The sequence below is a fragment of the Xyrauchen texanus genome, chromosome 40, assembly GCF_025860055.1.
Source record: "Xyrauchen texanus isolate HMW12.3.18 chromosome 40, RBS_HiC_50CHRs, whole genome shotgun sequence".
Classification (NCBI taxonomy): Eukaryota; Metazoa; Chordata; class Actinopteri; order Cypriniformes; family Catostomidae; genus Xyrauchen; species Xyrauchen texanus.
This window is the reverse complement of record NC_068315.1, coordinates 14278137-14302638: the sequence shown is the minus strand read 5'-3', so window position 1 is coordinate 14302638 and position 24502 is coordinate 14278137. Positions and strand designations below refer to the sequence as shown.

General features: G+C 37.5%; 2 protein-coding genes across 3 annotated transcripts; one reads left to right on the top strand and one right to left on the bottom strand.

Moving 5' to 3' along the window:
• Window positions 1-17: 17 nt before the first annotated feature.
• Window positions 18-7769, bottom strand: psme3 (proteasome activator subunit 3). The gene is made up of 11 exons (XM_052113198.1): window positions 7627-7769; window positions 6938-6970; window positions 6794-6856; window positions 6580-6684; window positions 5710-5758; window positions 5502-5620; window positions 5347-5415; window positions 2050-2117; window positions 1926-1980; window positions 1713-1799; window positions 18-1542 (listed from the first exon to the last, which is right to left on the bottom strand). Exons 1-11 carry the CDS (start codon window positions 7666-7668, stop codon window positions 1462-1464), a joined length of 771 nt encoding a protein of 256 aa, XP_051969158.1. The 5' UTR covers window positions 7669-7769; the 3' UTR covers window positions 18-1461.
• A 1528-nt stretch (window positions 7770-9297) lies between these two features.
• On the top strand, window positions 9298-23862 carry nbr1a (NBR1 autophagy cargo receptor a). Of its 2 annotated transcripts, none has more exons than XM_052112529.1 (21): window positions 9298-9526; window positions 9979-10041; window positions 10169-10187; window positions 12032-12054; window positions 12215-12397; window positions 13646-13723; window positions 13910-14124; window positions 15287-15406; window positions 15854-16099; window positions 16347-16506; window positions 16678-16926; window positions 17683-17811; window positions 17900-17975; window positions 18091-18192; window positions 19120-19296; window positions 19712-19843; window positions 20060-20513; window positions 20631-20713; window positions 21360-21426; window positions 21825-21927; window positions 22955-23862. In XM_052112529.1, exons 1-21 carry the CDS (start codon window positions 9425-9427, stop codon window positions 23132-23134), a joined length of 2961 nt encoding a protein of 986 aa, XP_051968489.1. In that variant the 5' UTR covers window positions 9298-9424; the 3' UTR covers window positions 23135-23862. The 2 variants fall into 2 exon arrangements, with proteins under 2 accessions (XP_051968489.1, XP_051968488.1); XM_052112528.1 differs by having other exon boundaries at window positions 13643-13723.
• Window positions 23863-24502: the final 640 nt, after the last annotated feature.

The following is a 24502-nucleotide window of genomic DNA, read 5'->3' as shown; positions in this document are numbered from 1 at the left end:
AGGGGGTGTTATGTTGATATAGATGTAGATCAGTGTTTCCCAACCTTTTTTCTGCCACGCTACACTTTTTACGACTAAAATAAAAGGTCACATAGGTAGGCTGTGTGAGGTCACAGGTGGCAAGAGCACTAAATGGGTAATGAAAAAACAACTAATTTGCTTCTTTTCTAATTTGTAGATTTGTTCTGGCAATGCTACAACAAATTACAGGGATACAAACTCATGAGGGGTGAAAAAGGTAGACGATCATTGATCCACAAAAAATTGTGCAGAATTAGCTGCAAAATAAAGAGTATTTTGGGGAGGCTTGCTTCTGTTTAACAAATTTGTTCAATAACCCTTTAGCTTAATACCATCTTTTCACTTACTGAATTCTTTTTTATATAATCACCTTGATTATAGCCACATTGTACACTATGTGCTGTATTTCAGCCAGCTCAAATTATTGTATTAAGTTCTCATGCACAGTAGAGAAAATGGAAACGTCTTAAAGAGCCATCTACTGGTTGTTATTTAGTATGTTGAGAGGCATTTTCCTCTTGACTCTGCATTTGAGTGTACTTCTAGCCAATTCAGCACTCTATTGAGGTAAACCAGTTTGCAGTATGCTATAATAAAATGACATGTTGAAACAGTCCACTTCTAATTTAAGTATTTTTCTGTTGGGTCAAATTTCACCTTGTATACATGGGCAATATTTGAATGGGTATATTTTCAAAGCATTGGAAAATAAAAAGCAAGGACATCAGTTAAAGAAGTGCCTTAAATGTATTGTAAAAACAATAGTTTATTCCGCAAAATGTATCGCTCTTAAAACTGGACAAAAAGAACCAGAAAAAGCTCTCAGAATTTAATGAATCTGTAATTAAGGAAAATACCATATGTATTCCAACACGTAACAACTGTCAGCTCACATTCCAAATAAAATCTTGCACATAAACTGCCTTCCTTCCACTTTAGCCTACACGCACATTTCAGATGAACAATGTAAACTGCTTGAGTGAAATACAGCATCAATAAAAGCTTCTCGATTGGAGAAACTGACATCACTTTACCATAGAGGCTCAGAAAAAAAAAAGTACAGGATTTCTTCAAAAACAGAATGACATGGAATTTGGCTTTGCAAAGAAAATAAATGATACCCACTTTTGAAATTTTTCTTTAAATTAAGAAAAATACATTTGAGACAGTTTCCTTGGGATGCAAGTTCAGGCTCTGCCTTAATACATTAAAACTGTCTGCTAAGAAAAAAAAAATAAATCATCAAAAAGGGCTTAATTTTAAAGGGTTTAAAATAAGTGACCATATTTTTCCAGTACTAGCTTCAGTGGCATATTCTATCAGGCCTGTTTGAGCAGGACTCTCTTGGCCTGGTTTTAATGGATGACAGGACTGCTTTAGAACCAGCTGAAGGCTCCAGAGGGTGGAATAAGGGGCCAAGAATGAAAGGAGAAGTTTGTCTCAGTACAGAGCATCTGTATTGCTGCTCCTCGGCCTCTTTATCTTCTCAATGTTCTTCAGGATCATGTCATGTAATGTTACCTGCAGGGAAATTTATTTTTAATTTTATCATTTATATCAACTCAAAGACTAGCATATACACTGCAACTCGTGGATTTACTATTTTCACTGCCAAACTATCTGCACAATATAAGAGGACATTTATTTTCAACATTTGCATATTTAAAATATTTTGTTTTGCCATTACTTACATATTGATTTCTGAGTTCTGACACTATAATCTTGAGACTGATGTATTCTTTTTCATCAATTTCTGTCACTGTGCGACGATAATCCTCCTATAAAAGAAAATTAGAATCAGAGATCAGTCAGTCTATTAAATAAAACAGAGCTTGAGAAAACAGAATAATTAAGTATTCTTGACTAAATCACTGTGTGTAATGCATTATGAAGATACAACTTACAACATGAGGGTATTTTGCTATTTTGGAAACCAGCTTTGCCCTCGTGATGTAGTATCTGCAAAAAATATAAAACCAACTGAATGTGAATCTTTCTGTCTGATATCATCGACTCAAGGTGACATACCTGGATATCTGGTCCAAGTAAGATGCTGCTTCACCTTCCACTGTTCTGAGTTCAGCAACGGTCTCCTCCTGTGGATAAAGATGATAGGCTGCAAGTCACAATAATGCATGAAAACTTCATTTAAGAAGTTAACTGGCGGACAATTTCTGCATGTGACATTCTCTGACAGTAGAATTTATGAATCGTTTGTCTTTAAACCTTAAAGATCAAATAGCAAAATGTGAGGGATCACTACCTACAAAAAATCCAGTTCCTGCAACACCATGTGCAATAGGGCTGGGAACAAATTTGTTTTTGCCGATTGACCCAAACAATTCTAAAAAAGTCTCCCTGATGAAAAATCAAAAAAACTTTATCTTAATGCAACAGTGTTTAATAGAGAAATATAGGAAGCATTTCTGCAGAGTTCCACACTAACAGGTTTTCCATCTGAGAACTTTTGACTATTTAATTCTTTACATTTAATCCTTTAATGCAAATGCTGCTACAGCCATCAAAGCACTGTTTGTTCATTGTCGGACATCAAAATCCTCTGCTGTGATCAATGTTCCTGTTATTACGATAATCCAGACATTCATTTGAGAGGTGTTGTGGAGAGTATTTGTCACAATTCTGCAGATTTTGTCTGGCACCTCTTTAAAAAATAGTTTAGTTGTAAAAAAGGCTTATTAAACTGTTAATAACTGGATACCGTAAAATAGGCAACATGTCGCACCCCCACAATATTTCGAATGTAACAGCCAGAGTGTTCATGCACAGTGGCGGGTAATTTTGCACATTTACCCGCCACTATCAACAAGAAATGCCAGTAGACACAAAGACGTGTGCTTGAGGAAACACACCTGATTATATTTTGAAGAACAGACTGATAATGCCAGTCTGATAATGATAATTGATAATTGCCAGCAAAAATTAGCTTTTTTGTTCATAAGTTAATTTGCGCTTTGGCACTCACACGTGCAGTGCGACCGTGTATTGCGGAACACAAGCAAATTGTGAGATCACTATTTTTTTCTCTGTCTGTCAGTCATCTGGGAGCGGTTTGTAAGAATAGAGTTGTCTATGAGAATGCTGTATATGCTCTCAGACCATCTCAGGATACATATGCAAATAACATGCAACGACATTGGGACTACAGTTGAATTGTCCTGTACAGCCCCAGAAATGGTTCTTAAACAAGTTTACTCTTTAACCTCCATTTGTATGGTGCAAAATTATCATTAGGACTATGGTAATATGTCACATTTTATATTCTAAAATAACCAAGTTAGTTTGATAAGTTAAAATGATATATAGCACATATTTATTTGTTGAATACAAATGGACATAATGCAGCCTTGCATAGGTTCCTTAGCACTAACTAGCGACCTAGCTCAGATAACACACTGACTGGTTAATTGATAGTTTTGCACATTCCTACATTTTAAATTATACAGTGGGTACGGAAAGTATTCAGACCCCCTTAAATTTTTCACTCTTTGTTATATTGCAGCCATTTGCTAAAATCATTTAAGTTCATTTTTTTTCCTCATTATTGTACACACAGCACCCCATATTGACAGAAAAACACAGAATTGTTGACATTTTTGCACATTTATTAAAAAAGAAAAACTGAAATATCACATGGTCCTAAGTATTCAGACTCTTTGCTGTGACACTCATATATTTAACTCAGGTGCTGTCCATTTCTTCTGATCATCCTTGAGATGGTTCTACACCTTCAACTGAGTCCAGCTGTGTTTGATTATACTGATTGGACTTGATTAGGAAAGCCACACACCTGTCTATATAAGACCTTACAGCTCACAGTGCATGTCAGAGCAAATGAGAATCATGAGGTCAAAGGAACTGCCTGAAGAGCTCAGAGACAGAATTGTGGCAAGGCACAGATCTGGCCAAGGTTACAAAAAAAATGTCTGCTGCCCTTAAGGCTCATAAGAGCACAGTGGCCTCCATAATCCTTAAATGGAAGACGTTTGGGATGACCAGAACCCTTCCTAGAGCTGGCCGTCCGGCCAAACTGAGCTATCGGGGGAGAAGATTCTTGGTGAGAGAGGTAAAGAAGAACCCAAAGATCACTGTGGCTGAGCTCCAGAGATGCAGTCAGGAGATGGGAGAAAGTTGTAGTAAGTCAACCATCACTGCAGCCATCCACCAGTCGGGGCTTTATGGCAGAGTGGCCCGACGGAAGCCTCTCCTCATTGCAAGACACATGAAAGCCTGCATGGAGTTTGCTAAAAAACACCTGAAGGACTCCAAGATGGTGATAAATAAGATTCTCTGGTCTGATGAGACCAAGATAGAACTTTTTGGCCTTAATTCTAAGCGGTATGTGTGGAGAAAACCAGGCACTGCTCATCACCTGTCCAATACAGTCTCAACAGTAAAGCATGGTGGTGACAGCATCATGCTGTGGGGGTGTTTTTCAGCTGCAGGGACAGGACGACTGGTTGCAATCGAGGGAAAGATGAATGCGGCCAAGTACAGGGATATCCTGGACTAAAACCTTCTCCAGAGTGCTCTGGGCGAAGGTTCACCTTCCAACAAGACAATGACCCTAAGCACACCGCTAAAATAACGAAGGAGTGGCTTCACAACAACTCCGTGACTGTTCTTGAATGGCCCAGCCAGAGCCCTGACTTAAACCCAATTGAGCATCTCTGGAGAGACCTGAAAATGGCTGTCCACCAATGTTTACCATCCAACCTGACAGAACTGGAGAGGATCTGCAAGGAGGAATGGCAGAGGATACCCAAATCCAGATGTGAAAAACTTGTTGCATCTTTCCCAAAAAGACTCATGGCTGTATTAGATCAAAAGGGTGCTTCTACTAAATACTGAACAAAGGGTCTGAATACTTAGGACCATGTGATATTTCAGTTTTTCTTTTTTAATAAATGTGCAAAAATGTCAACAATTCTGTGTTTTTCTGTCAATATGGGGTGCTGTGTGTACAATAATGAGGAAAAAAAATGAACTTAAATGATTTTAGCAAATGGCTGTAATATAACAGAGTCTGAATACTTTCCATACCTACTGTATATTACAGAGTGAAACAATTGTCATTTCAGACACAACTATTCTTCGAAATACATTTCTTTCTGAGAAAAAGTAGTTAAAAATATTAGTAAGAAATATTTATATCAAAACATAAAACTCCAATACTAAAACAGAAAAATTAATCGGCAATGAAATATCATTGTAATATCAAATAGGAAAGTCTGTAGCAATTCCCAGCCCTAATATGTAACACGCAAATAAACAACAACAACAAAAAAAAAAAAGGTATCACCGTACCTGAATTGAGACACCAAAATTGTTGCCATCTTCTATTCTTGGGATTAACAACTGAACCCACATCTTGACCTAGGAAGCAAAGAAAATGACATTTCTTATACGACATGATTTTAATGAGCGATAAGGTGTCTGAGATAATATAAATATAGACATACTGTGTTGCACTTTTCTATGAGAGTTCTGATTTCAGGCTTCACTTTTTCAATTAGGTCTACCAGCTTGCCATTGCTTTTCATCATTCCACCAGGCATGACAAAGACCTTGGTCCCGCCAACTACAAAGAGAAATCAAAGTTTGTATTTTCAAATCTACTTTAGACACCTGCCTAATTAAAGATATCATTATCTGGACAGTAAAACTCACCTTTGTCTTCTCCTGCACCATCTTCAAGTTTCCTCTTTTTGGTATTTTGCTATTGAGGAAATACAGTATATGTCAAGGTTACTAGCTGATCTTACAGTCTCAAAACAAACATGTGATTTTAAATCACAATACAGCTGAAAAAAAAACAAAACTTTGCAAATGTCCTATGAGATTTTATAACTTTTTTAGAATCAAATAAAAATTCTCTCATCATTCACTTAACGCCATGCCAGATGTGTATTGTTCTGTATTATTCTTCTGGCAGAACACAAAGATTTTAAAAATAATATTTAAGCTCTGTAGGTCAATACAATTTAAGTGAATGGTGACCAAAACTTTGAAGTTCCAAAAAGCACAATAGGTAGCACATAAGTCATTCATATGACTCCAGTGGTTACTCCATGTCTTTAGAAGTGATCCAATCGATTTTAGATGGGAACAGACCAAAATGGATCTCCTTTTTACACTATAAATCTTGACATCAGAAGTCTCCTTGGCAATCATGTTTTTCAAACTTGGTTGCCATCTAGCGCTCTGGGCATGCATCCAGCACTAGGAAGTGTAATCATGCTTGAAATCATGATCATGCCAAGAGACTGCAATCGCAAGATGTGCAGTGAAAAAGGAATAGCATTTTGGTCTGTTCTCACCCCAAACCGATAAGATCAATTTAGAAGACATAGATTAAACCACTTGAGTCATATGGATAGTGCTTCAAAGTTTTGGTCACAATTCTCTTGCAATGAATGAACCTACAGAGCTGAGATATTCTCCAACACATTTTTGTGTTCTGCAGAAGTCTCATATCTGGGATGGCATGAGGGAATTTTCATTTTTGGGGGGACTATCCCTTTAAGAGTGACTTCTTACCCCCTCAAGCCCGTCATGGATGTCTGTAAGAAGAATTGGGTCTGGCACCGTTAAGTTGATATCTGAATGAATTTCTTTCAGCTCACGGATATTAATTGTGGGATCCTGAAAAAGACAATAAATAATTAGCACACTAATTGTATTTTATATAGTGAGTAAAGGAAGTCTTGCTTCAATTCCTAGAATGCATCATGATCTACAACTAAACTCTTACCTTCAAAAACTGATCCAGCTCTAACAACTTTTTAGGGAAAAAGTTTGCCACAAGGTCTTCAGCCTAAATTCAGTTAAAGAAACTGTCAGCTGTCACCACAGCAATATTGAAATACATTCTTAAATAAACCGTGTAGGAACTCACCTCTGCCGTTATTCGTTCCCTGAAAGCATCAACCTAACAAGACAAGAAAAACAACAACTATTAATTAACTTTTAAACAACAAAAGCAGAAAATCAAACAGATAACTAATCAACGATCTCGGTTTTACAGTCATGTGATATCAAATCAAAATATAATGCAGTTTAAGAAACAAATAACCGTCGGCCCATCTGTATTAGGATGTTGAATGTTGTCAACATGCACTATGTATTTGAACTGATTCCCATTCCCGAAGACCAGTTAGTCTCACAATCCTCAGTGCAATCTCTTACGAACATAAGTCACTCTTAATGTATGTTTGATAGAGCTAATGTCAAAATCAATGATGAAACGAGCACGAGCTTCTCCCGCTGCTAACTGCCGCAGCCATATGTTGCTGTGCAACAAACACGCTTCATCCACGCTCCCGCCACGTTATGTGAGAGCTTTGGTTTTATACTGAAGACTTCGTGTGTGTATAATCATCAGATACTTTATTCAAATATATATATATATATACACATTATCAACAGGGTTGATTTTAAAAGCAATTACGCGCGTGGAAGTTGGCTAACGCGCTCGCATGGTGTCTCGTGCAAGCCGGCTTGCCCGTTATAACATGCTAGATGGCAAGCTAACATTTTAATGTTGAGTCTTTCATATTTAAAGAAAGAAAGAGAGTGGATATTTACCTTTGTTTTGATCTCATTGTCCACCTTAAGAAGCGAAGACATCGTATAAATTCAATAAATGAGAAAGGGATTGTCCTAAATGCATTCACTAACCGTGTGGCTCACTAACTGCTGTCAGCCACAAGGCACTGGCGCGCTTCTAGATGACGTCGAACTTAGAGACGGAAATTTTTCGGGTCAAAATATTGAAGATTTACTTTTGAATAGAGAATGGGTATTTTATTATAATCATTACTGATGCACTTGCACTGTCGTTTTACATTATTTATTTATTTTTTCTTTCTATTGCATTTATTTTAATTCATTTTAAATATTATTTATTATTCATAGGCCTACTTATTTTTATTCCTTGTTCTTAAATTATTACAAATTGAGTTGTTTGCGTCTTTTCTTTTCTTTTTTTTATTATATCTGTATAAAGCACTTTAAGTTACCATTGTATATTAAATGTATTTATACATATTTATTAATTATTTTTTTAATTTAGGGTGATGTCAGCTGAACTGAGACACTTATATGTAAATCCTCTAGAAAATAATTAAAATGTCTATGCTTATTTTCTACACTGCTCCTTGTTTGTTAATTCGGGGCTCTTCTGACATTTTATGGTGAAAAAAACCCCAAAAAACTGTATAAGCCTAAGATCTATTTAAATGTCAGAAGTCCACCTCTGTGTCATTATTGTTGTGTTCAGGTAAAATGGGCCACTGAATCTATAAAGAAAGCCATCATTGTGAACAAAGTAATGTACACTTTAAATTTGTTTACAATTATTTTTGATTAGCATTGCATTGCTAGAAATGTATTATGGCTTTACGAAATAAATGTATTGAAATGTGTATTGTGGGGAAGGTTGAATTGAGAGACATTGAGGTGGAACTGTAGGTGTTAGAATAAGTTTAAACGGCTTCTCTTACTAAAACTTAATAAAACTTGTCATTCCAGGCCATTATTCATATGTTTTTCCCATTGATCCTGTGTAAAATGTTTGCTTGCCTGCCTGCCTTAACAAACTCAGACCAATGGCTTCAAGTTTGTAGAAGTTCCATCCTTCCTTCTGTCTGCCCAGGCGCAGGACACATGTGGCCTTTACGAGGAATGCGTGCAGAACACTGCTTGCTGTATAATGTCCCATAACAGATTAAAACGTTTTTAATGAGGAAAAAAATTACTGAGTGCACCTTTAAAGAGCTGACAACCTTATCTGGCCAAATTGTACCTGATGTCCCACTTTAGTTGACATCACCCTATTTATTTAATTTAATTAAACCAAGCAGTAGTCCAAAATATGTATCACTTCAAAATAAAATACAAAATAATAAAAAGCTGTCAAGACTGCCTGTACTTCCTTTTATAATTATTTTAATAACGTGCAGACGCCATTTTAAATATTTTTATTAAATATTATAACTATTGTATTCCCATTTCCCCCTCAATTTACATTACAATACATTCAATGCATTTATACATATCTGTTCTTGTCTGACTGTACTGTGTGAGTATTATTTCCCTTCTGGAAATATTATTTCGTGGAATCACGATATAAGTACTTGCAAGAACACATAAAATACTTTCAGCATCTGTGAACCCTTTTAATATTTTTAACGCCAAAATGTGATCAAACGAAAACCTGACACACTTCCTGTCACATGGGTTGGGGGCGTGTACGAATCCAGCGATGTAAACAAGAACGCGAAAGACAAGTCTCGGTTACCTCTTGGTACCGTTGACACCAGCACGGGTATTTAGAGCGTCACATTCCCGCATCAAACGGCTCGACCGACTCTGGATCACGGTCATGAACCTCCCCGTCACTGTCAAAGTGAACTTCAGGGGCAACGTGAAGAAATTTCCCGTCTTGGACACGAACAAAGCACAGTGGGAGACTGTGGAGGCCTGGGTAAGGAGTCATTAAGCCTTGCTGGGTGGCGTTTATGTGGGACGTTTACATTTCTTGGTCCTGGAAGGCCGTAACTGAGGCCTACATAAACAAACATTAAAGCAGGGGATATGAGACGTTTAACCTTCAATCAAAACACACGATCCTTTTATAGAAGATACGTCTTAACATGTATGTCAATTAGATCGTTTATCTAGATCCCAGTGGTATATAAATGTCAACAAAAAATGTGATCTTTCTGTTCGGCCATAAATCAGATGACAGTTTGTAAATAAAGCGTAGCGTCTGGAAATATAAATATATATTTATATATTTATTTAACTCTACTGTATCTACTGTATAGTCTGTAACGTTCTGGTGTCTTTATTGTAAGTATTCTTCGTAAAGTGCAGTTAAAAATGGTGTTTGTTTACATGGTTAGCTGACATTAGTGTTTTCTTTATAACCTTTAGATTAAAACTACATTCGGGTTGTGTCATTTTCAAGTGAAATATTTTGACGAGGACAACGAGGAGGTAAACAATGTGAATTTAACAATGAGTTCATATAATTTGATTATATCATTATCACAAATAATGTATGAGAATGGAGACTGTTATGGTCTAAGATACTTCTATTTATATTGTCTTCTTGCTTTTACAGGTGTGCATAAATATTCAAGGTTTGTTTTAAATTAAATTTACAGTTTTATTGATTTTATATATGTATTATATATATATATATATATATATATAACACCCACAAACACACACAACATTTTAGAATAATGTACAGATTTAGATGTTTTGGAAGGAAATTGGTACTTTAATTCACCAAAGTGGCATTCAACTGATCACAAAGGATAGTCAGGACATTACTGATGTAAAAAAAAAAAAAAAAAAGCACCATTACTATTTAAAAAAATAAATAAATAATTTTTGATAAAATCTAGACAGGCCCCATTTCCAGCAGCCATCACTCCAACACCTTATCCTTGAATAATCATGCTAATTTGGTACTAGAAAATAATTTGCCATTATACCAAACACAGTTGAAAGCTGTTTGGTTCATTAAATGCAGCTTAACATTGGCTTTGTGTTTGTTTTTGAGTTGCCACAGTATGCAATAGACTGGCATGTCTTAAGGTCAATATTAGGTCAAAAATTGCAAAAAAGAAACCGCTTTCTCTAGAAACTTGTCAGTCAATCATTGTTTTGAGGAATGAAGGCTATACAATGCTTGAAATTGCCAAAAATCTGAAGATTTGATACAACGGTGTACACTACAGTCTTCAAAGACAAAGGACAACTGGCTCTAACAAGTACAGAAAGAGATGTGGAAGGCCAGATGTACAAATAAACAAGAGGATAAGTACATCAGAGTCTCTAGTTTGAGAAATATATGCCTCACATGTCCTCAGTAAAGAGAAGACTCAGGGGTGCAGGACTTATGGGAAGTTTAGAAAATCTAAAAGAAAAGGTTGGAATGGTCAAAGAAACACAGACATTGGACAACAGATAATTGGAAAAGAGTGTTATGGATCTTAACCCCACTGAGCTTTTGTGGGATCAGCTAGACTGTAAGGTGCATGAGAAGTGCTCAACAAGACAGACACATCTATCGCAAGTGCTACAGGAAGTGGGTGAAATGTCACTTGAGTATCTGGACAAACTGAACTCTTTGAAGTAATTTAAGAATTTAAGTGTCCTGACTACACATTGTGATCAGTTGAATGCCACTCTGGTGAATACATGTACCAATTTATTTCTATAAAAGCAAAATCTCTACATTATTCCAAACTTTTGGCTGCCTATGTATGTATATACACTACCAGTCAACAATGTTGAAACACTTACTCATTCTTTATTATAATGATTTCCCCCTCATTTTTTAATACCGTAATAGTGAAGTCATCAAAACTATGGAAGAACAGAAATGGAAATATGGGATTTATGTTGTGACTAAACAAAATCCCAAATAAATCAGAACTGTGTTATATTTTAGCATCTTCAAAGTAGTCACCCTTTGCCTAGATTTTGCAGACATGTAGGCCTACCCTTCCCATTTTCTCAACCAACTTCTTGAGGTATCATTCTGGGATGCATTTAAACAGTATTGAAGGAGTTCCCATCTATGCTGGGCACTTATTGGCTGCTTTTCTTTATTATTTGGTCCAAGTCATCAATTAAATATATGTTTTTTTTTTTTTAAATTACATTTTAGTTTTATAATGAAATAAAGTAATATGGTGGCACAATTATGTTTTTGTCTACAAAACTAATTTCAAACATTTAAGCATATGCCTTCAGATCAAAAGATTTTTAAGATCATGAGAAGCATTTCTGTCAAGTGTTTGAAAACTTTTGACCGGTAGAGTGTTTGTGTGTGTTTGTGTGTGTGTGTGTGTGTGTATATGTGTGTGTGTGTGTGTATATATATATATATATATATATATATATATATATATATATATATATAATATTAAACATTATTATAATATTTTTTTTTCTTATGTTAACATCACAGATGAATACACAGAAGCTCTGAAGGTAAGGATATTCGTACAATCTTTTAGATGATTCATAAGCTAGTGTACTTGAATAAAGCCCGTTGCTGTTTTCAGTCTGTGCTTTTGTTTGTTGTCATCATCATCATTACATTGTCCAGGCTTTAAACAAGATGTTGTCATTCTTTAATCTTCTAATTTAGAGTGCATTTAAGCAAGCCAATCAGCTACACATGAATGTCTATAAGATGAAGGGTCAGGCAGAAGGTGGTGCAGTGAAGGCAGAGCTGAAGGATCTAAAGATAGATCCTAGACCTGCTCCTCCGTATCGAGCAAGAGTTAAGATGACAGACAAGGAGACCCAGGTGACTCCTGAGCGGGACTCGGTAAGCAGTTTACAATCTTAAATATGTAACAGAAAAATCTAGTTGTCTGAAAGTGAACATGGACTATTCTTAAAGGAATTGTTCACCCAAAGATGAAAATTCTCTAATCACTTATTCACACTCAGGCCATCCCAGATGTGTATGTCTTCCTTTCTGCAGAACAAAAATAAAGATTTTTAGAAGAATATCTCTGCTCTGTTGGTCTATACAATGCAAGTGAATGGTGGCCAGAACTTTGAAGCACCAATAAGCACATAAAGGCAGCATAAAACTCTGTCACCTAGACAAAATCCTTGTATGTGTAAGCATACTTGGCAATAAAGCTGATTCTGATTCTGAATACGACTCCAGTAGTTAAATCCATGGGTGCATCTCAGTCAGGGCAGTAGTCAGGGCACTGATTAGGTAGTTGGCCATTTCTAGGGCTGTCTCAATTGCAAAATCGTTCCGGTGCACTGAAACGTTTGCTCCCAAAAACCAGGGAGCATCGTTGCTCACTATGTTCCCTTACCGGAAATGTCATAATTTCTTCTGAAGTCTCACAAGTCGTTAGATGATGAGCACAAGTGTAAAACAATGAATTCCAAGCCTTATTTCCTCTTTAAAAAGATGTTGTTTGTAATTCCTTTCATTCATAATTGCCATGAAAGTGAAACAATCTTTTAAATATTCGAGTTGTTAAAACAAGTTTTAAAATACACTCCTATATATTTTTATTTATCTGTTATATAACACTGTACATTTGAATATACTTGAATATTGATTTGTTTTTCACCTACACTTATCCTATTGCTTCTGAAAATATGGAATGAACCACTGGAGTCTTATGGATTACTTTAATGCTGCCTTTATGTGCTTATTGGAGCTTCAAAGTTCTGGCCATCATTTACTTGCATTGTTCTGACCTACAGAGCTGAAATATTTTGTTTATGTTCTGTCGATGAAAGTAAATACATCTGGGATGGCATGAATGTGAGTAAATGGTGAGAGATTTTTATTTTTGGATGAACCATTCCTTTAAGCTTAGTCCATGTTCACTTTCTGGCAACTAGATTTTTCTGTTACATTTTAAATATTTTAACTGATTTAACAATATAAGTGAAACCCCAGTCATCCTACAAGTGCAAGTTATTTATTATTTTAAGTATATTGTAATCTAACATTTTGTTAATAATTTTGGGCTGGGCCTGTTGTAGAGTGGGACAGTATAAGACTGAAAAAACAGTTTCTGTTGTCCGTTATAAGCAGGTTGTGGCCAAGGACAACAAAGGGATGAAAACAGAGGAGGAAGCAGTGCCAACATGGTTCAAATCCTACATGGACAGGGTACTGTACTTTAAAAATGAGGACTTTTTCTTTGATAACTTTTTGTGTTTTACATTGTTTTGTGAAAAGAATGTAATTAATCTGATATCACTTATTAAAAACCAGAGTCTTATTTAAAAAAAAAAACATACTTGAATTTGGTCCAAATTGTTGTTGTTTAAAAATTGTTCTCAACCAACTTTGCAGTTCAAAGACCAAGTGGTTCGGGAGGTAGTGGACAGAATGTGTAGTGAGTTTTCCGGCCAGTGTTGCACACACAGGACCTCAGATCCTCCAGCAGAGGAGCCAAGCACCTCTGGCACTCAGAAACCTTCTAGCTCCACTACACAAAGGGCCTCTAGCTCAACTCCAAATTGCAGTAGCTGTAAAGGACCAGCCACTGGGGGAGGATATCAGTGCAGGTGAGAATGCCCTGAAGCTTAGGCCCTGTTTTAGAAATCTTGCTGATACATTAGCCGCTTTTCCTCTATCGGGCCTGTGCGAGCTAAGGCCATAAACTGGTCAGCTGGAGCCAGTAGCCTCGGACTTCAAGCCACAAGACCAAAATCGTTCTGCATTTCCACCATCGGACCAAAAGCCAAACAGCATTGCCCTAAAACCTGCCCTTAATATGCCACCCTGGTTCAAATGTCACGCACCCCACCCATTTGACAAGCCAAACCAATTATGCATGTTATCTAGTTATCTAGAATATCAAGTTTATATTTGTATGTACACGTTAGCTAGCTAGCAAGATAAGAGACCGTTGACAACTCACCGACTTTAACTGCCATGGTTTCCCGAGTGTTCTCTCCACTAACAGCAGAACGATGTCCCAGCACACCGTCCATGATCTCAAGCCATGGAGAGTTGTTCCTTTGTGAACCGCTTTTGTCCATTGTGCATCTTAATGGATTTGTAATGTGTCCGCAATTTATTTCGCCGAGATGCATGTGCGTGACCTCACTCAAACATGTCGGCACCCAGAGATGTTCAAAGATAGTCATAAACATTCACTTTTATTAAATTATATCTATCAGTGAGTCAAAATTCCTGCATTACAAGATATTAAAAGCATGTTTAACAATTGTTTGCAGACACTGGTAAAACACCATTTTGAAACACCATTTTGATGATTGCACACCTGTAGTACAAATGCTAGCATAGCAGCATTGTTTATCAGTTGTGTTGCTAGTAGATGTCTCTGGTGACAGTCAAACACCTATTAAGCTAACAGGAGTGCTGCAGTTTTGGTTGTTTAAACCTGATTTCACAAGCATCTGGCAATGGAATTTCTTTATGAAAGGAGATCTGAGATATCAAGTAGGAATATCCCATATCCAACTTGTATGAAATGTAGCATGAGTATCTCTGACTGAGTAAATACCAACTTTGACAATGACCCCTGCCGCACTAGCATGCCCTCATTTGGACCGGCAGTGGAAATGTGGCTACGGTTTAGTGTGTCAGCACTCCTCAAGGATGTTTAATAAACACACACGGAGGTAATCTCCTTAATGAACGGAATCACAAGACAAAAAATGTACATACTTGAAATAAAACATTTCTCCCTCCTATGTGCAGTGTTTGTCCATCTTGCATCTTATGTGAGCCATGTAGTCATAAACATGATCCCAGCCATAACTTAAAGAGAACAAGGACTCCTTTGTCGGTTCCTGAACGTGGAGTTACTCCAGAACCCAGGTAAGCCAAAAAAAACAGTTTGTGCTCAAAGATTCTCTGAACTGAATGCTTACTGTTGGCACTTCTTCAGTAGTCAGAAGTTTGTCTTCTACATCATTGGTTCTCAACTGGTTTTGTTTCAGGAACCAGATGTTTTACATTGGACATCAAGTGGCGACCCAACTCAGTACCAATATTGTTTATCATAAAAAAGTAAACAAAAATGCCCTTAAAATCAAACATTGTGATTTTATTAATATTACCATGAGCTGTATAGGCACAACAATATGCAAACGTATTAACAGACCTGCAACCTACAGTATATTTGAATTGTGACCCACTAGTTGAGGACCATTGTTGTACCTAAAGTGAATGGTTGATCTTGAATGTATCTTTGATTTCTTAATGAAGTGGAATAATTACACTTGCCATATTACTTTTTATTAATTTTGGTTCATTCTCATTCAGGTTTCTGAGACGGGGTGACAGGACAGTGCGAAAGGCAGAGAGACAGCGGCTGAAGGCTGAGAGGAGGCAGTTGAAGGCAGAGGTGAAGGAGATCAAGAAGAAGCTGAGGTTGGAGAAGCGAGGTCTGCTGTGGAGTGGAGCCTCCAATGGGACCGGCAGCTCAGGCCTTGCCCCCGCTCCTGCCCTGTCTCTAGGCCCAGGACCAGCTCCGGCCCTGTGCCCAGACCCTCAAACGTCCAGTCCAGAGTAAGGGCCACACTGAGAGGGGTCAGGGCTGGGTGACCTACCTGCCCAGCCCAGAACAATCATTATCAAGATTATCACATTGTTTGTTATAGTTGAGTTATCGCTGGCAAGTGGATGGAACTACCTCAAAATACACCCGCTGCCTTTATGTATTACGTCCTTTTTGTACTTTTTTGATATGAGCTTCAAGGAAAAGACAGGCGCTGAAACAAAGCTGTTCTGATGATCCTCTGTACACTCAAACCAGGGGTCCCAAGGTCTCCTGCTCCACCTTGGTGCCCACAATGACTGCCTTGTTTCTGGATGAGAATCTACCAGATGGCACTTGTCTGGAGCCGGGCACCAAGTTCATCAAATACTGGAAGATGAGGAACACTGGCAACATCAGCTGGACTTCTGATACCAAGGTACTTATGACAAACAGATATATATATATATATATATATATATATATATATATATATATATATATATATATTGTAACTCACTAGAGGTTTGGTCATCATTGGAATTTTCACATATGTTGTGGGATTAATGTTGTTATGTTTGCATCTGTGCTTGTGTGTTTGTCTTTGCAGTTGAAGTTTATGTGGGGCAACCTGACCCTGGGATCACGGGAGCAAAAAGAGGTTGCAGTGCCCTTTCTGCAACCGGGTCAGGTTGGTGTGGTGAGTGTGGCATTTGTGGCACCCCTGCTGGAGGGCACCTACACTTCTCACTGGCGCCTGGCACACTGTGGGGTGCAGTTTGGGCCCAGAGTGTGGTGTAGCATTGTAGTCGTGCCAAGCTTAGGGAAGAAACTCAACTCCCAATCCAGCAAAACATTGGTGAGTGAAGAGTAACTTTTAACTACCAGCAAAACGGAATCGCATTTGTACCTTAATGATTACAAATGTTCCAATTCCAAAGCATTTTTTAAGGGATAGTTCACGCCAAAATGCAATTTCTCTCATCATTTACTCACTCTCATGCCATCCCAAATGTGTATGACTTTCTTTCTTCTGCAGAACACAAATTAAGCTTTTTAGAATAATATCAGCTCTTTAGGTCCATACAATGCAAGTAAATGGTGACCAGAACTCCGAAATCCAAAAAGGACATAATGGCAGCATTAAAGTAATCTATACAACTGGGATTTAATCCATGTCTTCAGAAGCAAATCAACAGATCAATATTTATGTCCTTTTTTACTATCAACCTCCACCTTTGACGAGCCCTAACCAGTAGTTGGCTGAATATGAAAGTGAAAGTTTTGATTTGATTTCAGAAAAAGGACTTCAATATTGATCTGTTTCTCACTCGCACCTATTATATATCTTATGAAAACACTGGAGTCTTCTGGATTACTTTTATGCTGCCATTATGTCCTTTTTAGACCTTCAAATTCACCATTCACTTGCAGTGTTTTGCAGAAGAGCATACAAATCTGGGGTGGCACGAGGGTGAGTAAATGATGACAATTTTATTTATTTATTTTTCTGTGAACTATCACTTTAATGGTTAAAAAACAATTTAATCAACAGAATGTTTAAACGGTTTGTAGTTCATGAGGTAGTCACCAATAGCTTCAACTTCTTTTGTAGAGTACTGATCTCTGTTTAATGGCGAAAGAGGGGATATTCTGTTCAGGCACCAGGGACTGTAATGCTCAAGTGTCTACCAGCTCCAGGAGAGAGTACTACATACCCTCTGTTGACTTACTAACAGCACAGGTACTTACATTGGCCAGGCACAACAAGACTTCCTTACATTAGTTGGGCACACATCACATGAACTAATGTCCATATTCTTGTTTTTCAGGATCTGTTGTCATTTGAGTTGTTGGATAAAAACATTGTGGAAGAATTGGTGAAAGTACCAGCCAACACTCCAGCTGGTAAGGCCTCATTCTATGCACAATTATGTAGTGTACTGTATCCTCAGGGACTGTTCTGTGTTAGATGAATATTTAGTTTGTCCATTTTTTTTGAGTAATTGTGTAATCGCTTCAGATATGACCCACTGTATTTCTCCACCTCCTCATCATGGATCCTTGTTTGGAAAGCATGGAAGGGGACTAAACAAAGCCAAGGCTGGATGTTCAAGTGGGAAAGGTTTGTGGACCTAAGCAATCTTGAATTGTCACAGAAAATCACCAAGACATGGGACCTAATGATTTGAAGTAATTACATATAAAAGCCACTAGAGATTATTTCTGTTATTCTAAATAGCGTTCCTATGTAGTTGCTTTTAAGCAGAGCTTGCTAGCTAGCAGAGAGGGACCATGTATAACGTTTCTCAGCTATTTTCTCAATTACTTTTATCTAGCTGGTCAACAAAATGTTTTGTCTTAATTTTGGCATAACATACTTCTTTTTATGAAATGTTTTGCTTGCCAAGTCAAAGTGTGCTTGTGCAAACTTTCTTTGATTTCTGAAATCTAAGGAAATCCCACTTGGTTTGAGATTTTGTTATCTATTGCAATGCCATTCATCCATTTTGAGGGTGATGTAAGTGCCTGAATACTTTTAGCCCACTGTAGATATTCTATGTGAATAAAGTTTCTTTAGAACTTCACATCACTGAACAGTAATGGATGGAAGAAAATTAAACCGTGACTAAAGCCTGAATAATTCTTGCTGCATTTGCACTGACACAAGGGTGTGTGCATCAAAGATGTAATTAATAATTTACATAATTGCATAATAATTAATAAATTGCAAATATTATGCTGATGTCTGTCTGGAATAAATATACCATACATTCATAACTACAGGCCACAAAAAAGGCTGATGGGCTGGATGCCACCTGTGGGTTGCCTGTTGAGTGCCTTGACTCTAAAGAAGTCACTTCTTTATTTTTGGTTTTCTCTCATACTTCTGAAACTTCATAGAATAACATAAACCATGTACTTGGAGTAATAATGACTTTTGTTTTGTTTTACAACCATATGTTCAGATTTTGTGAATGATAGACGAAACAGTGGAGCATGGACAGCGTTTTAATGAAGTTGTATATTGATGCGGCTTGCTCTGTGTTAGTGTTGCAGCCTCAGAGACAGAATGAGCCCCTGGACATTCTAGCCAATGAGGAAGGAGATGAAGACATCAGCGGGACGCAGTTTGTATGTGAGACTGTGATCCGTTCTCTCACCCTGGAGGAGGAACCAGAATGCAAGCCTAAACGCAGGGTTCGGTCCAAACTAAGCAGGCTTGATGGTGTGTTTCCATTCACTGTATTAGTGCTCATAGAGTATAGTGGTGATGTGTGTAATTTTTTTTAATGTTGTTTTGTCCAAGTGTAATTTGCAGAGGCCGCTATAAATAAGTATGCCTTGAAAAGTGTAAACACTGGCTCTGTTTGTTTTGAATATCCTGGCATGGCAACATTGACTCAACCAATGGCGTGTGTTTGGGGTGGGACTTTCTGTTTGCCCAAACGTATGGCAGATGTGGGCAGTGTTCAGGAAACCTGTCTGAAAACTGTCATGACTTTTTCCATTCTGTTTGGTGATGCTAGTGGCACAGGAATTACACACTTCACCAATAACTTTCTTTTTTACATGACACTAAGATCTAATTGTTATCTGTGAATGTCTTGAAATAGTGACCAATGGCTCTAATTATTTTGCAGTTCACGACCCTGCACGCTTTCAAGAGAGATCTTTACAGGCAAAGAATAACAGACCTTTGCCAATCACTAACAGGCCTGAGGCTCCAGCTTCTCTACCAAAACTAGTCATAACAGAGGAACCAGTCATGCCAGGTGATGTACCACTACAGCAATTGTTTTTTTATTTTACATCACATTTCTTGTGCATCTTATACCTTAGTTTTTTCACATTGCTATTGGGTGAACAGATTCTGCTGAAGTCACTGTAAATTCAGTGTACCATTGTACTCTAGCTTTATAAAAAAAATAACAGCTTTCCCTGCATTTAAGCTGTATCTTTCAGTTCACACATGGGTTTTTCCCCCACAGTCTTTTTGGAGGCACTGATTGGCTCAAATGAAAACCTCTACACCGACCCAGCTGTGCAGGAAGAGAATGAAGAGGAAGTGGAGAATAAGGGACATGAAAAAGAGGAAGAGGCAGGAGAGTGGGATGAGGTGAGCAGCCAGGTGTCCTCTGCCTCCTCAGAGGACTACATTGTCATCCTGCCTGACTGCTTCGATACTTCCAGGCCCCTGGGAGAATCGATGTATAGCTCAGCAATGTCCCAGCCTGCAGTCCCTCTCACCAACGAGCCAGAGGCACCGCAGATCCAGGGCACTGCTGAAGGAGAGGTCGAGGAACCCACCCCTGTTCCAGTTCTTCAAAGTAGCCTGAACAGGATGCTCTGCACCTCACAGATACTGGATACTCCCCCACTATTTCCAGAGATGGTTCCTCCACCCATACATTTTCCACCTCCCCCATCTCTTCAAACACACAGGTAAAAAAAAAGAACAGAGTACTTGCTAATCATTTACTGTTTGTGTAATTTATTGTTACATAAAATATTATGCATGGACTGGCATTTTTTTGTAATCATCTAATGATTATTTTGCAGATCAGTGAGACCACATGATCTTGAGTTAGGACCAGAGGCCTCTGAGGAGAACACATCATGCCAACCTTTGGATGACTTGAGTGGTGAGTATTCTGCTAGACTCAGTTGTGCCATTTGTGGAAAAAATATGTAAGAATCTTTTGAAATTGCTCATAACCATTGCTGTGTCATAATAAATATGACAGGCAAAATGATTAATTTAGGTGATTAGTAAGACTGTATTTGATATTTTAACCCATGATTACATGCATTATGAAGGCAATGTATAAAATAACAAAACAAGCAAGTAAACACTTGATAGATATTTAGTAATGGATATCACAAAAACAACATATGATAAAAATGTATGAAAACCAGTTGTCCAGTTTTATATATAGTGGCTGCATTCATTGCATCAGTATACCCTACATCCACATGCAAGTTTACGTGCTAACAAATGTGAATCATATTTTCAGTGGGTGAAAGAAACATTTCTTTTCTGAGGGCAAATGTGCATCCTCTATACAATGTACATGCCTGAAAAAGAAATTTAAATAACCACCAGGTTGTAGTGTTACCAAGAATAATTTTATTAGCATCTTATATGCATCATGTGCTTGCAAGGTTAATAAAATGGGTATGTTTTTCTAAGACAAATGTCAAATGTGTAGTGGCAAATGTGAGATGTAGAAGCATTTGTGTAGTTTTAAGCCATCTTAAATGTTTTTTGTTTTTTTTGCTTCATCCCAGGGTGCAGATCAGCTCATTTAGAGGCCCCAGTTAGTGCCTTTGAGACCTGCAGCTCCCAGGATCTCAGGTAAAGCCACACAGTGAGGTTATTATCTCTCTGAGCTCCTTTACTACTCACACGTGTTCACATCAAAATGTTTCAGAAAAGTGAAAGAGATCAGGTTTTGAAGACATCTACATAATTCAACTTTCATTAAAGTTGTGTGCAACTGGAGAGGAAATGGCTTTTCAGACAAAGACAATGCTTTTCTGTGGTCGACACATGTTTTTTTTCTGTCTTAATTTGGCAATAAAACCATACTTTTAAATGACACACGCCAATCTTTACCAATTGGGAAGTGAAGCAAATTAAGTTCTAGCTATCTTCCTCATAGTCTTGTTTCATAACGGATCTTTCCAGTCATCCTGATTTGCAGCCACACGAGCACTCTTTTGACACGAGCTTCTGTTTTTATACTTCTGCAGTGTGCATCATGGTGGTCTGACAGAGGGGCTGGTGAAGGGAGCACTCTCTGTGGCTGCCTCTGCTTATAAAGCACTCTTCACAGGCCAAAGCACAGCTTCACAGGTGTTACTTTTTTCTCATCGGTGCATGACACTCCTGGTAGAATTAGATTGTAGACTTAAAGGAATATTTCACCCAAAAATAATTTACTGATCCTCATGGAATCCCAGATATGTTTGACTTTCTTCTGCAGAACACACACAGAGATTTTTAAAAGAACATCTCAGCTCTGTAGGTCCACACAATAAATGAATGGTGACCAAAACTTTGAAGCTTTAAAAAGCACAAAGATATTGCAAATGACTCCAGTGGTTTAATCCATGTCTTCTGAAGCAATCAATTCAATTTTTGGATGAGAACAGACCAAAATATAACTTCTTTTTCACTGTATCTTGCCATTGCAGTCTCTAGGCACCATCATTATTTCAAGCTCGATTACACTTTCTAGTGCTTGACACATGCACAGAGCACTAGATGTCACTAGGAAGAGTAATCAGGCTTGAAATCATGTTTGCCAAGGGACTGCTGATGTCAAGATCTATAGTGAAAAAGGAAATATATTTTCATCCGTTCTCACCCGATATCGATTTAATCGCTTCAGAAGACATGGATTAAAGCACTGGAGTCTTTTGGATTTCCTTTATGCAGCCTTTATGTGTTTTTTTGGAGCTTCAAAGTTTTGGTCCCCACCACCAGGTATTCTTCTAAAAATCTTTGTTTGTGTGCTGCAGAAGAAAGAAAGCCACACACATCTGGGATGGAATTAATGTGAGTTACTGATGAGAGAATTTAAATATTTGCATGAACTTTTACTTAAATCTTTTCCCATGTTCACAGAACTATACAGTATTTACAAACAATGCTTTCACATAAGTGTACCAGTGTTCTAATGAGGGAAAGATTACTGTGTTTATTTTTAACAAGAAAGTAAACAGCCTACATTACAGTGACTACTATGCAGAAAGCAACTGCATGCTAATTGTTTTTCTATTAGATATTGCAGCATGATTGTTGCACAATGTATGGTGTAGTCTGGATTTTCAGCATTCTTTGTTATGCAAATACTGATTTTGGTTTGGTTCTCTCTCAGCGGCCTGCTGTTGATCCAGCCTGTGATGATGCCTCCATGATGGCTGTTTTGCAGGAGATGGGTTTTAGTAACCAGCCACTTAATCAGAAGTTGTTAAGGAAGCATCATTACAATTTGCTTGATGTGGTCAATGAGCTAGTGCAGTTAACTGACAGTGAATGGCACATCTCAAGACATTAGGAAGCACTGTGGCAACCTTAATGTCTACAACATGAAATGTAAGAATTTTTAATGATTTTATCATGTTGCAGCATTCTCTTCAAAAGAGGAGTGGGGTGCTGTCAAATGACCCTGATGTACTTTGTTAGAGACTCTCGAATAAGAGAACTATATCGCTCAACTGAAAATAGCTGCAATGATGCAATTTCTTGATTGTATAATTTTAGTTTAATGTTTATAGGACATTATTAATGGGGAAACAGCATATGTTTTATTTAGCAGTCTTCATGTTATCTGTGTATGTGCCCTACTAACACATATAGACTTCTGTTAGGGAGGCTTCAGGTATCTTTTTTTTTTTTTATTGCTTGATAAGTCTAATTTGAGACAATGTCCCGAGGGTTGCAGTTTGTTTGAACACATTTGCCTCGGAGGAAAGATGGAAAAAGTAATGCTTATGTTGATTTGTTATTTGTCACAGTGACCTCTTTATTTATATACTGTATACATTTTCAATCACGCTAATTCATATAATGTTACGTTAAGGTGTCGGGCTACCAAACTTAAAGGAATGTGCAATTAGTTTTTTCTGTCATGCTTGACACAACCAGTGGTCAAAGTTTTTGCTAGTCACCAACTTTGGTCATTTTTAAGTACCACCAATGTATTACTATGAGCTGAAGGCTTCTCAACATGGCTTTTGGTGTCAAACGCAGTGAATAAACATTCCATATGAATAGTTGTTGAAATGCATTGTGTGTTCAGTGACTTATTTCATTTGACTAGATGTGTTCAAGTGTGCTAGTGCAATTTGCTCCAAATCATCGGCTTTTGTTCAGATTGCCCCAATCAGCAGAACTGCTTTTGGTTAATGTTCACACATCTGTATTGCTGTAATGGTGGAATGTTCTATAGGTTAAAATAGTTATCATTTTAGTCAGCTTCCTCTTAAAAGAAAGGAACTGAGCACAGATTCCCCAACCCCAATGTTTTTCATAGTTTCTGATTTTTGCTTTTAAATGTGCAATTTTTGAAAACCGGTTTTGGATGATCAATAAATGATGTGTTTTGAAAAAGTACATGGAAACCACAAAATACAATTTAGTTTTCAGATTCAACCCCAATATTCTGAGTTCAACAAAAGTTAAGCTCAGTCAACAGCATTTGTGGCATAATGTTGATTACCACAAAAATTTATTCCAACTGGTCCCATCTTTTCTTAAAAAATAAATAAATAAAAAGGCTAAAATCGAGCTTACAGTGAGGCACTTACAATGGAAGTGAATGAGGCCAATTTTTGGAGGGTTTAAAGGCAGAAATGGGAGGCTTATACTTTTTTTTTTTAACCGTTTACATGAGTTTTAACATTACAATTTATGTATTATTGAG

Excerpts from the sequence above, each read along its gene's own strand:
- psme3 (XM_052113198.1), bottom strand. The coding sequence starts at position 7,668 with ATGTCTTCGCTTCTTAAGGTGGACAATGAGATCAAAACAAAG. Across the intron at positions 6,857-6,937 it reads GGGAACGAATAACGGCAGAG|GCTGAAGACCTTGTGGCAAA; the intron begins GTGAGTTCCTAC and ends AACTGAATTTAG. Across the intron at positions 2,118-5,346 it reads ATTTTGGTGTCTCAATTCAG|GAGGAGACCGTTGCTGAACT; the intron begins GTACGGTGATAC and ends CTTTATCCACAG.
- nbr1a (XM_052112528.1), top strand. The coding sequence starts at position 9,425 with ATGAACCTCCCCGTCACTGTCAAAGTGAACTTCAGGGGCAACGTGAAG. Across the intron at positions 16,927-17,682 it reads CCCAATCCAGCAAAACATTG|AGTACTGATCTCTGTTTAAT; the intron begins GTGAGTGAAGAG and ends CTTCTTTTGTAG. Across the intron at positions 20,514-20,630 it reads CCATCTCTTCAAACACACAG|ATCAGTGAGACCACATGATC; the intron begins GTAAAAAAAAAG and ends ATTATTTTGCAG.